The following is a 15,840-nucleotide window of genomic DNA, read 5'->3' as shown; positions in this document are numbered from 1 at the left end:
TTCCTGTAAAGTGAGTTCCCTGATCAGAGTCTAATTGAAGGGGCACTCCTCACCTGGGTATTATTTCATTCAGAGCTATAGTGCTGGCTGTGGTGTCTTTACATGGAAATGCTTCAACACATCGAGTCATTTGATCTATGATTACTAGACAATATGTCTTTTCTTTCAGCTGGAGTAATGGTCCTGTAAAATCCATCTGTAAATTCTCCTAAGGCCCTTTGGGCTGTGGTTGATTCCCCATCTTAATTCTGCAATGATAATCTGGTTCTACCAGGGGAGCACTGGACGCATCGCTGACAAAATTTCACTACATCTCTTCACATTCCTTTCCATTACCAACATTCCTTTAACTTATCTGGATAGTCACATGAGCAGCCTGGGAATGGAGGGATACAAACGATTGGTTTAGTTGGACCAAGGAGCGGCACAGGCTTGGAGGGCCGAAGGGCCTGTTTCCTGTGCTGTACTGTTCTTTGTTCTTTATAACAATTTCATCATTCCATCTCTCCCAGTATAATCCATGGTACATTTTCAACAAGGTTTGTTGTATTGCATTGGGACTGTTATCTTCCATTCCCTTCTCCCATATTCTATCACGATCTTCCTGTCCTCTGTATTTTCTCCATCCCTGCTTTTCATCTCCTGATGCTTGTTCTTGCATCTATTTCACATCAACATCTGCACTATCTTTGGTTTGTATTGCTGCTATTCCTGGAGTTTGTATCCATTCCCAATCTTGTTCTCTTAAGTCTTTCGTGGCTTGATCAGCCCAGATATTGTCTCTCTGTGCCTGGCTTTCGATCCTTCTATAGGCTCGTACCTTGATCACAGCTGCTTCTGAGGGGCTGCAGACAGCTTGAATTAAGTCTCTAATTAAATTCTCTTGTTTTATGTGTCCCCCACTGGAAGTTAAAAATCCTTGCCGACTCCAAGCTGTCATGTGATCATGTACTACACTGAAAGCGTATCTTCTGTCTGTATAAATATTAACTCGTTTCCCCTTAGCCCATTCCAAGGCTTTGGTCAGGGCTATTAATTCAGCTATTTGTGCTGAGTTATTCCCAGGGATTTGTTCTCCTGCAATCACTGTACCTTCATTGTCTACCACTGCCCATGCTGTGTGGGGCTCCCCCCTAATATACTTTCTTGCTCCATGCATGTGTAGATTAACCACCTCATTTTCCAAAAGCAGTTCGTCGGCCTCATTAATTTCCGTTGTACATTCATCCTCTGTCCCTTGTACTGTTAGTCCCCCTGCTGGATTTCCCTTGTATCTCTACTGATTTCTACATGCTGATCCCCTGGTAAAAGATTCGCTTCCCACTTTGAGCGTCTACCATCAGAAACTCCTTTCAGTCTTCTAGCTTCCAAGAGCTGGACAATGGTGTGGGGATGATGAGGATTATTTTTCCCATCAGGGTAAAGGGTTCTGATAGACTTACTGCTTGTGAGGCACACACTAGGGCTGTTACACACCGGTGCATACCTTTGGTAACCAAATCCATTTGGGCAAAGTAATTTCCTACCGGGGTTTTAGTCCATCCCCATGCATTTGAGCCGCAACGGCAACTTGAATTCCATGGTCCTCGGACAGAAAATGTGGAAGGGTTTAGTGAGGTCCGGTAATCCCAAGGTGGGGGCTGTTACCATAGCTAGTTTTAAATTGGAAAAAACTTGCGCTTCCTCCTCTAACCCATTTTATTTTTTCTTTACTAGCCCTTCCTTCCTTGGTTAGGTCTTGCAGAGGCTTCACCAGCATCGCATAATCTCCCACAAAATTCCTGCAATAATTAAATATCGTAAGAAGCTTAACACCACCAGGTTAAAGTCCAACAGGTGTATTTGGTAGCAAATGCCACTAGCTTTCGGAGTGCTGCCCCTTCGTCAGGTGGAGTGGAGAAATGCTCACAAACAGGGCATACAGAGACACAGTGCTTGGTCCTCTGCTCTTTGTGATTTTTATTAATGACTTAGAGGAGGGGGCTGAAGGGTGGATCAGCAAATTTGCTGATGACACCAAGATTGGTGGAGTAGTGGATGAGGTGGAGGGCTGTTGTAGGCTGCAAAGAGACATAGATAGGATGCAGAGCTGGGCTGAAAAAATGGCAGATGGAGTTTAACCCTGATAAATGTGAGATGATTCATTTTGGTAAGACAAATTTAAATGTGGATTACAGGGTCAAAGGTAGGGTTCTGAAGACTGTGGAGGAACAGAGAGATCTTGGGGTCCATATCCACAGATCTCTAAAGGTTGCCACTCAAGTGGATAGAGCTGCGAAGAAGGCTTATAGTGTGTTAGCTTTTATTAACAGGGGCTTGGAGTTTAAGAACCGTGGGGTTATGCTGCAACTGTACAGGACCTTGGTGAGACCACATTTGGAATAGTGTGTGCAGTTCTGGTCACCTCACTATAAGAAGGATGTGGAAGCGCTGGAAAGAGTGCAGAGGAGATTTACCAGGATGCTGCCTGGTTTGGAGGGTAGGTCTTATGAGGAAAGGTTGAGGGAGCTAGGGCTGTTCTCTCTGGAGCAGAGGAGGTTGAGGGGAGACTTAATAGAGGTTTATAAAATGATGAAGGGGATAGATAGAGTGAACGTTCAAAGACTATTTCCTCGGGTGGATGGAGCTATTACAAGGGGGCATAACTATAGGGTTCATGGTGGGAGATATAGGAAGGATGTCCGAGGTAGGTTCTTTACGCAGAGAGTGGTTGGGGTGTGGAATGAACTGCCTGCAGTGATAGTGGAGTCAGACACTTTAGGAACATTTAAGCGGTTATTGGATAGGCACATGGAGCACACCAGGATGATAGGGAGTGGGATAGCTTGATCTTGGTTTCGGATAAAGCTCGGCACAACATCGTGGGCCGAAGGGCCTGTTCTGTGCTGTACTGTTCTATGTTCTATTCAGAGGGTATTAGGGAATGCTCCCACTAACTGGAGCAGAATTACCACAACAAAACAGTTAAAAGGGGAAGGAGCTTCTGAATACGGGGAACGGTTGTTCCAGGTATATCAAGAGTGCTCAGGTCAAGGGAACCCAGGTTGAGGGGATCGAGCATTCATCCAGGCTTCTAAGGATGAACTCTCTAGCGCTCACCAGGTCATCCTAAAAATGGGAGTGATTATGTCCCAAGATTACGATGAGTTGGTAGAGTGGGCTAGCGGCGTACCGGGAGAAGAGAAATCCCAGGCAAGAACAAGGCTAGAAAGAGTATGGATGGACAGGGAGACAGACGGATGGATGGACAGACTGGGGAGGAGGGGGGGGCGCAGAGGGCGGGAGGACTGCTTTCCCGGGCTAAATGTCAGGCACTGAGACTGGCTGTGGAGAGACAAATACTGGGCACAGCTTCAAATCCCACCATGAGAACTGGGGGAACTTCAAATATATATTTTTAAAAACTAGTCTTCAACAATCAATAGTCGTAAAGACCCATCTGGTTTACTAATGATCTTTATTTGAATAGAAACAATGTGCAGGGGTGTGGGGGAAAGTGGGGGAGTGGCACTAAGTGGTGGTGCTTGTTTGGAGAGCTGGTGCAGACACAATGGGCTAAATGGCCGTCTCCTGCACCATGACAATCCCTGAGATAGGTCAGAGGAGGAAGGGTGTAAAGATAAGCCCAGCAATTACAAGCCAGTCAGTTTAACTTTGGTGGTAACTTATAGAAACAATAATTTGGGACAAGATTACCAGTCACCTGGGCAGATGTGGGTTAAACAAGGAAAGTCGGCATAGATTTGTTACCGGAAAATTGTGTTAAAGATAACCGAGGGGGTCAATGAGGGAAATACTGTTGATGTGTGTACATGGCCTTCCAAAAGGCATTTGATAAAGTTCTGCACAACAAACGTGAGAGTAAAGTTATGGTTCATGGAGTAAAAAGGGACAGTGGCAATGTGAATATTTGGGGCGGCACGGTAGCACAGTGGTTAGCACTGCTGCTTCACAGCTCCAGGGTCCCGGGTTCGATTCCCGGCTCGGGTCACTGTCTGTGTGGAGTTTGCACATTCTCCTCGTGTCTGCGTGGGTTTCCTCCGGGTGCTCCGGTTTCCTCCCACAGTCCAAAGATGTGCGGGTTAGGTTGATTGGCCAGGTTAAAAATTGCCCCTTAGAGTCCTGGGATGTGTAGGTTAGAGGGATTAGCGGGTAAATATGTGGGGGTAGGGCCTGGGTGGGATTGTGGTCGGTGCAGACTCGATGGGCCGAATGGCCTCCTTCTGCACTGTAGGGTTTCTATGATTTCTATGAAATTGGCCTAGTGATGGAAACAGATTGTTAGCTGATAATGGAAATTCTTGGTCTAGTGCAGCATGATTTGAAAGGAGCTGGAACTACTCCAGGCGGTTAACACTGCTGTTTCACAGCGCCAGGAACCCAAGTTCGATTCCGGCCTTGGGTGATTGTGCGGAGTCTGCACGTTCTCCCTGTATCTGCGTGGGTTTCTTCCGGGTGCTCCGGTTTGCTCCCACACTCCAAAGATGTGCAGATTAGGTTGATTGGCCATGCTAAATTGCCGCTTACTGTCAGGGGGACTGGCAGGGTAAATACGTGGGGCTACAGGAATAGAGCCTGGATGGGATTGTTGTCGGTGCAGACTCGATAAGCCAAATGGCCTCATTCTGCACTGTAGGGATTCTATGATTCTAGTAGCAGCTTACACTAACAGGAATGGAACAAAGTCACTGACTTGCCACAATTGTGGCCGGCAAGGACACTTTGCGAGGGATTGCAGGGCTCCACGGAAAGGGAACAGATTTGGGAACAGTGGTAAACATTGCAGCCACTGTAACAAACACGGACACACAGAAGCAGTGTGTTGGAATAAGCATGGGAGACCCCCGACCTGATCCATGACCACAGCAGAGCCAGAGGAACCACAGGATCTCCAGGGTCAGCAAGATTGACGGTCTGCAGCCCCCATTCACAAGGGTAAGAAGGAGGGAAGAATTTACGTGTCAGCACTAGTAGGGGGCAGGCAATGTGAGATGCTAGTGGACACAGGAGCATCCATATCTGTCACCGACCTACCCTTACCCACTACAAATAAAATGATTTACCTGACCGGGATAGGAGGGAACAAAACACCCACCTACCTGAGCGAGACCACGTTAGTAGAGATAAATAATCTGTACATACCAATGAAATTGTGTGCGCAAAAATAACGAGGGTACAATAATGGGAAATGATCTGATGAAAGAATATGAGATTCTGATTGACTGTGTAAAGGGAGAATTAATCTGGCCAAGACAGGACGGTCGGGAAACTGGAATAGAGAAACTTACAAGTCACCTCGAAACTATTAAGGTGGCCACAGTCACCACCAGAAATTGGGAATTAGAGACAGGAGGGTTCAGAGCCATCTGTGCTTCTGTCCCCGGAGTATGGGCTAAAACAAAGTTAGATACCGGTTTGACTAAAATGGACCCAATAAAGGTACCGGGACCGGAGCATAAGCCCCACCGACAATACCCAATAAAACCAGAGGCAGAGAAAGCTGTAGTGGAGATAGTTAAAGGGTTAGTGGAAAGGGGGATTCTGAGAGAAACCACAAGCACCACTAACTCCCCAACCTGGCCAGTGAGCAAGCCTGACGGAAGCTATAGGCTCACGCTAGATTACACCGGACTCAATAAAGTCATGTCCAAGTTGTACCTCATTGTAGCAAGCCCTTCGACAATCCTGAATGGACTGTCACAGGAGCATAAAATATTCACAGTATTGGACATAGCCAACGGATTCTGGTCTTTACCATTGGATCCCGAATCCCAAGACAAATTCGCCTTTACAGTGGGAGACAAACAGTACACTTGGACTCGTTTACCACAGGGATTCCACAACAGCCCCGCTATCTTCCATCGAGCAATGAGTGACATCCTGAACAGAGTAGAACTGCCAGAGGGTAGTACGGTCTTACAATATGTAGACGATATCCTGATAGCTTCGGAGTCCAAGTCAGGACATCAAGAAGCCTTATACTTAGTACTGAATGAATTAAAAACCGCAGGGTTAAAGGTGAGCCCCAAAAAGGCACAAATCGGGAAAACACAGGTCCTATACCTAGGACACCTTATATCCCAAGGACTTAAAGAAATGCCAATGGACCGAAAGAAGGCGGTACAACAAATGCCGCGACCCGTCACTGTAAGAGGGGTCAGAAAGGTGCTTGGACTATTCAACTGTAGCCAGAGTTTCATCCCAGGGTTCGCAAAATTAGCAGAACCCATACAAAGACTAGTCAAAGGGGGAAAACCAGCTTTAGATCCCATAGAATGGGGACCCGAGCAGGAAGAGGCTTACAACAAACTAAAAACAGAACTGATATCAGCCCCTGGACTAGGATTACCGGATTCTAGTAAGGACTTCCATATCCACTGTAGTAATGAGGGAGGGTTCTATTCCGCCGTGGTAAAACAGGACCATGGCAACAGAAGGAGAGTGAGTGACAGAAGGAGACCCATAGGGTATTATTCAACTGCAGAAGGGCCGGTAGTCACCGGACTGCCAAGGTGCATAGCCGCATTGGATTGCGCTGCCTGGGCTGTAAAGGTTAGCGAGCCAGTAATCATGGCAGGGAATATAATCCTTCACACCAAACACACCTTGGTGGAAATGTTGAACACGGGAAAACTAAGGTCCATCTCAAACATGAGAAGGGCTAAGTGGGAAGCTGTCCTCCTACCTCCAAGCAAGTCCGTGATGATAATAAGGGATACAGGGAATAACCCAGCAGAAGGGAATTTAGACGAAGGAGAGCCACACAATTGTGAAGATATAGAGATGGACGTAGGAGAGGGTAGGATAAAGGATATACCCTTAATAACAGCTGAGGAGACTCCTTTTGTAGATGGATCACGCAAATATGTGGAAGGATCACCCCGGACAGGGTGGGCAGTAGTGAATGACAAATTAGAGACAGTAAGGTCAGGAAGGATTGACGGAGGTCTATCCGTGCAAGTGGCAGAACTAGTGGCACTCACACAGACACTAGAATTATCTGAAGGTAAAACAGTGAACATCTATACAGATAGTCGCTCTGCATTCGTTGTCATACATGACTACATGACAGCATGGGGAAGAAGAGGGTTCATAACCACAGGAGGGACCTCTATTAAGCACCAGCAAAGAATTGAGGCATTATTGAGAGCGAGCGAGAAACCGAGAGAATCCGCAGTAATCAAAATTAAAGCACACCAGAAAGAACCAGGGAGAGATAACCCGGACTGGTTAAATTTCAAAGGGAACCAAGCCACAGACAGGGCGGCACAGTTAGCCTTAGGACAGGAGACAATTGGCGAGCTGCCAATAGCAGCAACAGAACAGACAGGAGACGAAATAGATATTCGGGACTTAGATGAGGATACCTCAAAAGAGGAAAAGGAGAAATGGGAAGCACAGGGAGCAGTCAAAGAGACTGATAATATTTGGAGACGGGAAGATAAGGTAATAGCACCAGAGTGCATACAAAACACCCTATTGGAACTACACCATGGACTCTCGCATCTGGGTAGAGAGGCCATGATAACTAATATAGGAAAGGAATGGTGGTGGAAAGGAATGGGAAGAGACATAGCCCGACACTGTCACCGATGCGTGACATGCGCGCAACACAACCCCGGTAGACCCATAAAAATTAAAATGGGACACCAGCCGAGACTAAAGGGACCCTAGGAACATCTACAAATAGATTTCACAGGGCCACTACCACAATCCCATGGCAAAACCTATTGTCTGGTTATTATAGACCAGTTCACCAGGTGGGTAGAAGCGTTCCCTACTACAAATTGTACTGCTACCGCGGTGGCTAGAATATTGGCAGAAGAGGTAATCCCTAGATGGGGTGTACCCCTACAAATTGATTCGGACCAAGGGACGCACTTCACTGGAAAGGTAGTAAAAACAGTATGCCAATTAATGGGGATAAAACAAAAATTTCACATCCCTTACCACCCACAGAGTTCTGGAATGGTGGAACGTATGATTAGAACACTTAAAAATGCACTAGCTAAAGCCATACAAACATCGGGGGAAATGTGGACAGAGGTATTGCCCACAATACTAATGAGATTAAGAGCTACCACAAACCGGACAACCGGATTTACTCCTTGTGAACTAATGACAGGACGGGCGATGCAATTACCAGAAAGCATCATAACAGGTGGGACCGATGTAGGTCCACTAAAAGATAAAATCAGGAGATATGTTCTGGAACTAAGCACCCAACTAAAAGGGATGCGCAAATTGGTAAAAGACAATCAGGAAATAAAAGACGCAGAGAGAGAGCTTGAGATGCTCCCTGACGTCCCAACAGCGGGAAGTTGCGTCCTAGTGAAAACATTACCTGACAAACCAGGGTTTGCACCAAAATGGAATGGGCCATATGAAGTTATAATTAGTGGAGACACCTGTGCCTGTGTAGACATACATTGGACACAGCTAAAATTACACAAGGGAATAAATGAATGACAGAATTAATAAACTAACAGAACTGCTTTCTTCAACACAGGCAAAGACTGCAAGCAGGAACAACTGGTGTGTGCGGGTTAATAGATAATATAACTTGTAAAGATTATATAAATTATAGTGTTAGGTTTGATATTTGATCATTGCAGATATGTGTATAATCGTGTATGTAACTGTACTACTTTGCGTTGTTGCGACTGTAAATTTAACTGGATTGGAGGATAACTTGTTTTACAAAGCTCACATACATTTACACGGGAATCGAACTGTATGTTACCCGTTAGCACAATCGGCGGAAGCCCTATTTGTAGCCACCCGTGGGTGGACCCCTCATGACTTATGTACTGTAGATATATCAGATACACCCTGTAAGGGACAAATTTGCAAATATAAAAGAGGTATACAGGGGAGATGTGTGGGACTTGTAAACCCCACAGATCCTGTGTACAGGGGGTTCCAACAGGTGGGAGGAAAAGCTTGTTCAGATACTGCAAGCTATCCGCTTTGTTTTACGGGGCAGGGATGGAGATGTGCCTATGCCTTGGTCCCCAAGAATGATTCCTGCGTACAGACGCAGTGTGTCCGTCAACATTGTCGGGTTAATAAGGGACAGTTTACTTGCACTTGTGATGAACAGAAATGTCTGAATATAACCGCAGGGAGACAGCTCATTTGTGGACAATGCAATGGAACTCACATAAGCTCAGCCAGATGGACATACCCATTTGATACTTACCAGGTGGTGGGATCAAACAGGGAGTCAAGTAAACCGAACAATTGGCAATATGAACAAACTCATAATCCAGACACTAAATGTTACCGGGCTAAGAAGGGATATGTGTTCTTCTTCAATGGTACTTACATGACAGAAACACCAAACCTCCCAAACCGTTTTGCAGTAGGAATAATCGGACCACTGACTGTTCCATGCCCTCAGAAAGGGCATATTTGGAGGAGAATAGTAACTCGGGCTATCAGCAAAGAATTCTGCGCTGACTGGGATGCCCCGGGCACAATGGAATCCTCACTGGGATATGGGTTCCTTGGGGCGTATCTCTGGGGGGGCAGCAGGAGTGATTAGTGCAAAGAATAGGAATCATATTGTTTGTGGACTAACAGTCCTGGGAAACAGCACTTCAAAAGCACTGGAGGCTGTTAACCAAGAAATGGCTGAACTAAGGTTATATGCACAGCAGACATGATATGCAGTGGACTACCAGTTAGCACAGCAAGGGGGAATGTGTACAATTATAGGCAATAAATGCATAACCCATGTCACAGATGAGTCTTATAACATTACACAAGTCATCAACAACATCAGAGAACAACTTGATAGCTTCAGACAGGGACCCAAGAAAGGAAGTAACTGGCTGGAATGGCTAGTGGGGGGGTCATAGAACATAGAACATTACAGCACAGAACAGGCCCTTCGGCCCACGATGTTGTGCCGACCTTCATCTGAAACCAAGATCAAGCTATCCCACTCCCTACCATCCTGGTGTGCTCCATGTGCCTATCCAATAACCGCTTAAATGTTCCTAAAGTGTCTGACTCCACTATCACTGCAGGCAGTCCATTCCACACCCCAACCACTCTCTGCGTGAAGAACCTACCTCTGATATCCTTCCTATATCTCCCACCATGAACCCTATAGTTATGCCCCCTTGTAATAGCTCCATCCACCCGAGGAAATAGTCTTTGAACGTTCACTCTATCTATCCCCTTCATCATTTTATAAACCTCTATTAAGTCTCCCCTCAATCTCCTCCGCTCCAGAGAGAACAGCCCCAGCTCCCTCAACCTTTCCTCATAAGACCGACACTCCAAACCAGGCAGCATCCTGGTAAATCTCCTCTGCACTCTTTCCAGCGCTTCCACATCCTTCTTATAGTGAGGTGACCAGAACTGCACGCAATATTCCAAATGCGGTCTCACCAAGGTCCTGTACAGTTGTAGCATAACCCCACGGCTCTTAAACTCCAACCCCCTGTTAATAAAAGCTAACACACTATATGCCTTCTTCACAGCTCTATCCACTTGAGTGGCAACCTTTAGAGATCTGTGGATATGGACCCCAAGATCTCTCTGTTCCTCCACAGTCTTCAGAACCCTACCTTTGACCCTGTAATCCACATTTAAATTAGTCCTACCAAAATGAATCACCTCACATTTATCAGGGTTAAACTCCATTTGCCATTTTTCAGCCCAGCTTTGCATCCTATCTATGTCTCTTTGCAGCCTACAACAGCCCTCCACCTCATCCACTACTCCACCAATCTTGGTGTCATCAGCAAATTTACTGCTCCACCCTTCAGCCCCCTCCTCTAAGTCATTAATAAAAATCACAAAGAGCAGAGGACCAAGCACCGATCCCTGCGGCACTCCGCTAGCAACCTGCCTCCAGTCCGAAAATTTTCCATCCACCACCACCCTCTGTCTTCGATCAGATAGCCAGTTACCTATCCAATCGGCCAACTTTCCCTCTATCCCACACCTCCTTACTTTCATCATAAGCCGACCATGGGGGACCTTATCAAACGCCTTACTAAAATCCATGTATATGACATCAACCGCCCTACCTTCATCAACACACCTAGTTACCTCCTCAAAAAATTCTATCAAATTTGTGAGGCACGATTTGCCCTTCACAAATCCGTGCTGACTATCCCGGATTAATCCGCATCTTTCTAAATGGTCGTAAATCCCATCCCTAAGGACCTTTTCCATCAATTTACCAACCACCGAAGTCAGACTAACCGGTCTATAATTACCAGGGTCATTTCTATTCCCTTTCTTAAACAGAGGAACAACATTCGCCACTCTCCAGTCCTCTGGCACCAACCCCGTGGACAGCGAGGACCCAAAGATCAAAGCCAAAGGCTCTGCAATCTCATCCCTCGCCTCCCAAAGAATCCTAGGATACATTTCATCAGGCCCAGGGGACTTATCGACATTCAGTTTATTCAAAACTACCAATACATCCTCCCTCCGAACATCTATTTCCTCCAGCCTATTAGCCTGTAACACCTTCTCTTCCTGAAAAACATGGCCCCTCTCCTTGGTGAACACTGAAGAAAAGTATTCATTCATCACCTCGCCTATCTCTACTGATTCCATACACAAGTTCCCACCACTGTCCTTGACCGGCCCTAACCTCACCCTGGTCATTCTTTTATTCCTCACATAAGAGTAAAAAGCCTTGGGGTTTTCCTTGATCCGACCCGCCAAGGACTTCTCATGTCCCCTCCTAGCTCTCCTCAGCCCCTTTTTCAGCTCATTCCTTGCTAACTTGTAACCCTCAATCGAGCCATCTGAACCTTGTTTCCTCATCCCTACATAAGCTTCCCTCTTCCTTTTCACAAGACATTCCACCTCTTTTGTGAACCACAAAAGTCCTGGGTCCTGGGAATCTTACTTATTACATGGATTGGTCATACTCATTTCAATTGTAATTGTCTGTTGTCTCATTGTTGGATGCCTAAAAGTCTGCTGCAAGGTTATGGTAACAAGAATTGTGCCAGGAGCCAGTGTATCCATCGAGGAAGAACCCATGATGAAGATCCCCGAAGACATCAGAAGAAACGAAGGAGGAAAGAAGAAGATTGACTTATATATGTGAAGGTATAATTGTTGGTCTGGGGATTATTAAAGTCATAATCCAGACCAAAAGTGGGGAGTGAAGTGGGGAAAAACATAAAGATGGGTACATAACACATAAAATGGCTGCCTGGCACATAAAAAGGTTACCTGGGTGAGAGACATTAAGCAGGCACTGACTTTTAGTGTAGACAGCTACTTGAAATTGAAACATACAGGACAGACAGTTATTTAAAGTTAAACATGCAGGAAACAAAGACTACAGGAAACAGCCAGGACTTGAGGCAATTTTAAGATAAGGACAGATCTAGGACAATAAAGACTGATAAAGAGGTTAGCCACAAATGGCAACGGGAATACATAAATGCAGGAAAATCAATTACTGTATGTATGGACCGAAACTAAGTAATTGATAGGGAAAATGTACCCATTCTATGAAACAATGCGATGTTAAAAGCCAATAGTCAGCGGGAATTGGAGGAGCAAATCAGCGGAGAGATAGCTGACAACTGCAAGAAACACAAAGTTGTGATAGTAGGGGATTTTAATTTTCCACATATAGATTGGGACTCGCATACTGTTAAAGGTTTAGACGGGGTAGAGTTTGTAAAATGTGTTCAGGAGAATTTTCTACATCAGTATATAGAGGTGCCAACTCGAGAGGATGCGATATTGGATCTCCTATTGGGAAATGAGTTAGGGCAGGTGATGGATGTGAGTGTGAGGGAACACTTTGGATCCAGTGATCATAATGCCATTAGTTTCAACCTGATCATGGATAAGGATAGATCTGGTCCTCGGGTTGAAGTTCTGAACTGGAAAAAGGCCAAATTTGATGAAATGAGAAGGGATCTGGGAAGTGTGGATTGGCACAGGCTGTTCTCTGGTAAGGATGTAAATGGAAAGTGGGAGGCCTTCAAAGGAGAAATTTTGAGAATGCAGAGTTTGTATGTTCCTGTCAGGATTAAAGGCAAAGTAAATAGGAATAAGGAACCTTGGTTCTCAAGGGAGATTGTAACACTGATTAAGAGGAAGAGAGAGTTGTATGAAATGTACAGGCAGCAAGGAACAGATCAGATGCTCGAGGAGCATAAAAAGTGCAAGAAGCTACTTAAGAGGGAAATCAGGAGGGCTAAAAGAAGACATGAGGTTGCTTTGGCAGACAGAGTGAAGGAAAATCCAAAGAGCTTCTATAGGTATGTTAGGAGTAAAAGGATAGTGAGGGATAAAATTGGTCCTCTTGAAGACCAGAGTGGTAGACTGTGTATGGAACCAAATGAGATGGGGGAGATACTAAATGGTTTTTTTTGCATCCGTATTTACTGAGGAAACCGGCATGGAGGCTACGGAAATAGGGCAAACAGGTAGGGAGGTCATGGAACCTTTACAGATTAAAGGGGAGGTGCTCGCTGTCTTGAGGCAAATCAGAGTGGATAAATCCCCAGGACCAGACAGGGTATTCCCATGGACCTTGAGGGAAGCTAGTGTTGAACTTGCAGGGGCCCTGGCAGACATGTTTAAAATGTCAGTATTCACAGGGGAGGTGCCGGATGATTGGAGGGTGGCTCATGTTGTTCCAAAAGAAATCCGGGAAATTATAGGCCAGTAAGTTTGACGTCGGTGGTGGGCAAGTTATTGGAAGGTGTGATAAGGGATAGGATCTACAAATATTTGGACAGACAGGGACTTATTGGGGAGAGTCAACATGGCTTTGTGCGTGGTAGGTCATGTTTGACCAATCTATTAGAGTTTTTCGAGGAGGTTACCAGGAAAGTGGATGAAGGGAAGGCGGTGGATGTTGTCTACCTGGATTTCAGCAAGGCCTTTGACAAGGTCCCTCATGGGAGGTTAGTTGGGAAGGTTCAGTCGCTAGGTATACATGGGGAGGTAGTAAATTGGATTAGACACTGGCTCAATGGAAGAAGCCAGAGAGTGGTTGTGGAGGATTGCTTCTCTGAGTGGAGGCCTGTGACTCGTGGTGTGCCGCAGGAATCGGTGTTGGGTCCATTGTTGTTTGTCATCTATATCAATGATCTGGATGATAATGTGGTGAATTGGATCAGCAAGTTTGCTGATGATACAAAGATTGGAGGTGTAGTGGACAGTGAGGAAGGTTTTCAAAGCTTGCAGAGGGATTTGGACCAACTAGAAAAATGGGCTGAAAAATGGCAAATGGAATTTAATGCAGACAAGTGTGAGATATTGCACATTGGAAGGACAAACCAAAGTAGAACGTACAGGGTAAATGGTAGGACTCTGAAGAGTGCAGTTGAACAGAGGGATCTGGGAATACAGGTACAGAATTCCCTAAAAGTGGCGTCACAGGTGGATAGGGTCGTAAAGGGTGCCTTTGGTACATTGGCCTTTATAAATCGGAGCATAAACGTTGGAGTGTTATGGTAAAGTTATATAAGGCATTGGTGAGGCCGAATTTGGAGTATTGTGTACAGTTTTGGTCACCTAGTTACAGGAAGGATGTAAATAAGGTTGAAAGAGTGCAGAGAAGGTTCACAAGGATGTTGCCGGGACTTGAGAAGCTGAGTTACAGAGAGAGATTGAATAGGTTGGGACTTTATTCCCTGGAGCGTAGAAGATTGAGGGGAGATTTGATAGAGGTGTATAAGATTTTGATGGGTATAGATAGAGTGAATGCAAGCAGGCTTTCTCCGCTGAGGCTAGGGGAGAAAAAAACCAGAGGGCATGGGTTAAGGGTGAAAGGAGAAAAGTTTAAAGGGAATATTCGGGGGAGCTTCTTCACGCAAAGAGTGGTGGGAGTGTGGAATGCGCTGCCGGATAAAGTGGTAAATGCGGGGTCACTTTTAACATTTAAGAAAAACTTGGACGGGTTCATAGATGAGTGGGGTGTGGAGGGATATGGTCCAAGTGCATGTCAGTGGGACTAGGCAAAAAATGGTTCGGCACAGACAAGAAGGGCCAAAAGGCCTATTTCTGAGCTGTAATTTTCTATGGTTCTATGGTTCTAAGAGCAGGTCAGAGGCTAGGAATACTGCAGCGAGTAACTCACCTCCTGACTCCCCAAAGCCTATCCACCACCTCCAAGGCACAAGTCAGGAGTGTGATGGAATACTTCCCACTTGTCTGAATGGGCACAGCTCCAACAACACTCAAGAAGCTTGACACAATCCAGGACAAAGCAGCCCGCTTGATTGGCACCACATCCACAAACATCCACTCCCTCCATCACCGACGCTCAGTAGCAGCAGTTTGTCCTATCTACAAGATGCACTGCAGCAATTCACCAAAGATCACCACAGCACCTTCCAAACCACGACCACTTCCATCTCGGAGGACAAGGGCAGCAGAACACCACCACCTGCAAGTTCCCCTCTAAACCACTCACCATCCTGACTTGGAAATATATTGCCGTTCCTTCGCAGTCGCTGGATCAAAATCCTGGAATTCCCTCCCTAACAGCATTGTGGATTCACCCACAGAACATGGACTGCAGCAATTCAAGAAGGCAGCTCATCACCACCCTCTCAAGGTAGACTAGGGATGGGCAATAAATGCTGGCCAGCCAGCGATGCCCATGTCCCACGAATGAATTAAAAAAAAGAATCCAAACAGCAAGTGTGGCAGCAGCACAAGCCAGGGAAGTCACAGACACTGATGTGAAACAGATACGGGAACAGGCGCGAAAGGATGAGAAACAGGAATGGGAATAACATGGAGGACAGAGAGATCGAGACGGAGTATAGAAAAGGGAAGGTGGAATAGCCCCGAAGTAATACAACAGACCCTGTTGAAGGCATATCA

General features: G+C 45.8%; 1 protein-coding gene across 1 annotated transcript in view; it reads left to right on the top strand.

Annotated features, from left to right (window-relative positions):
- LOC144502017 (uncharacterized) overlaps positions 1-15,840 on the top strand; it is a 194,521-nt gene that overhangs the window by 152,619 nt on the left and 26,062 nt on the right. The window contains exon 8 of the mRNA XM_078226033.1: positions 8,510-8,535. Coding sequence (XP_078082159.1) covers positions 8,510-8,535 — 26 coding nt within the window. The remainder of the gene's footprint in view (positions 1-8,509; positions 8,536-15,840) is intronic.

This window comes from Mustelus asterias, chromosome 12 (genome assembly GCF_964213995.1).
Source record: "Mustelus asterias chromosome 12, sMusAst1.hap1.1, whole genome shotgun sequence".
Classification (NCBI taxonomy): Eukaryota; Metazoa; Chordata; class Chondrichthyes; order Carcharhiniformes; family Triakidae; genus Mustelus; species Mustelus asterias.
The sequence above is the reverse complement of the archived record's forward strand: the minus strand, read 5'-3'. Positions and strand labels throughout refer to the sequence as shown.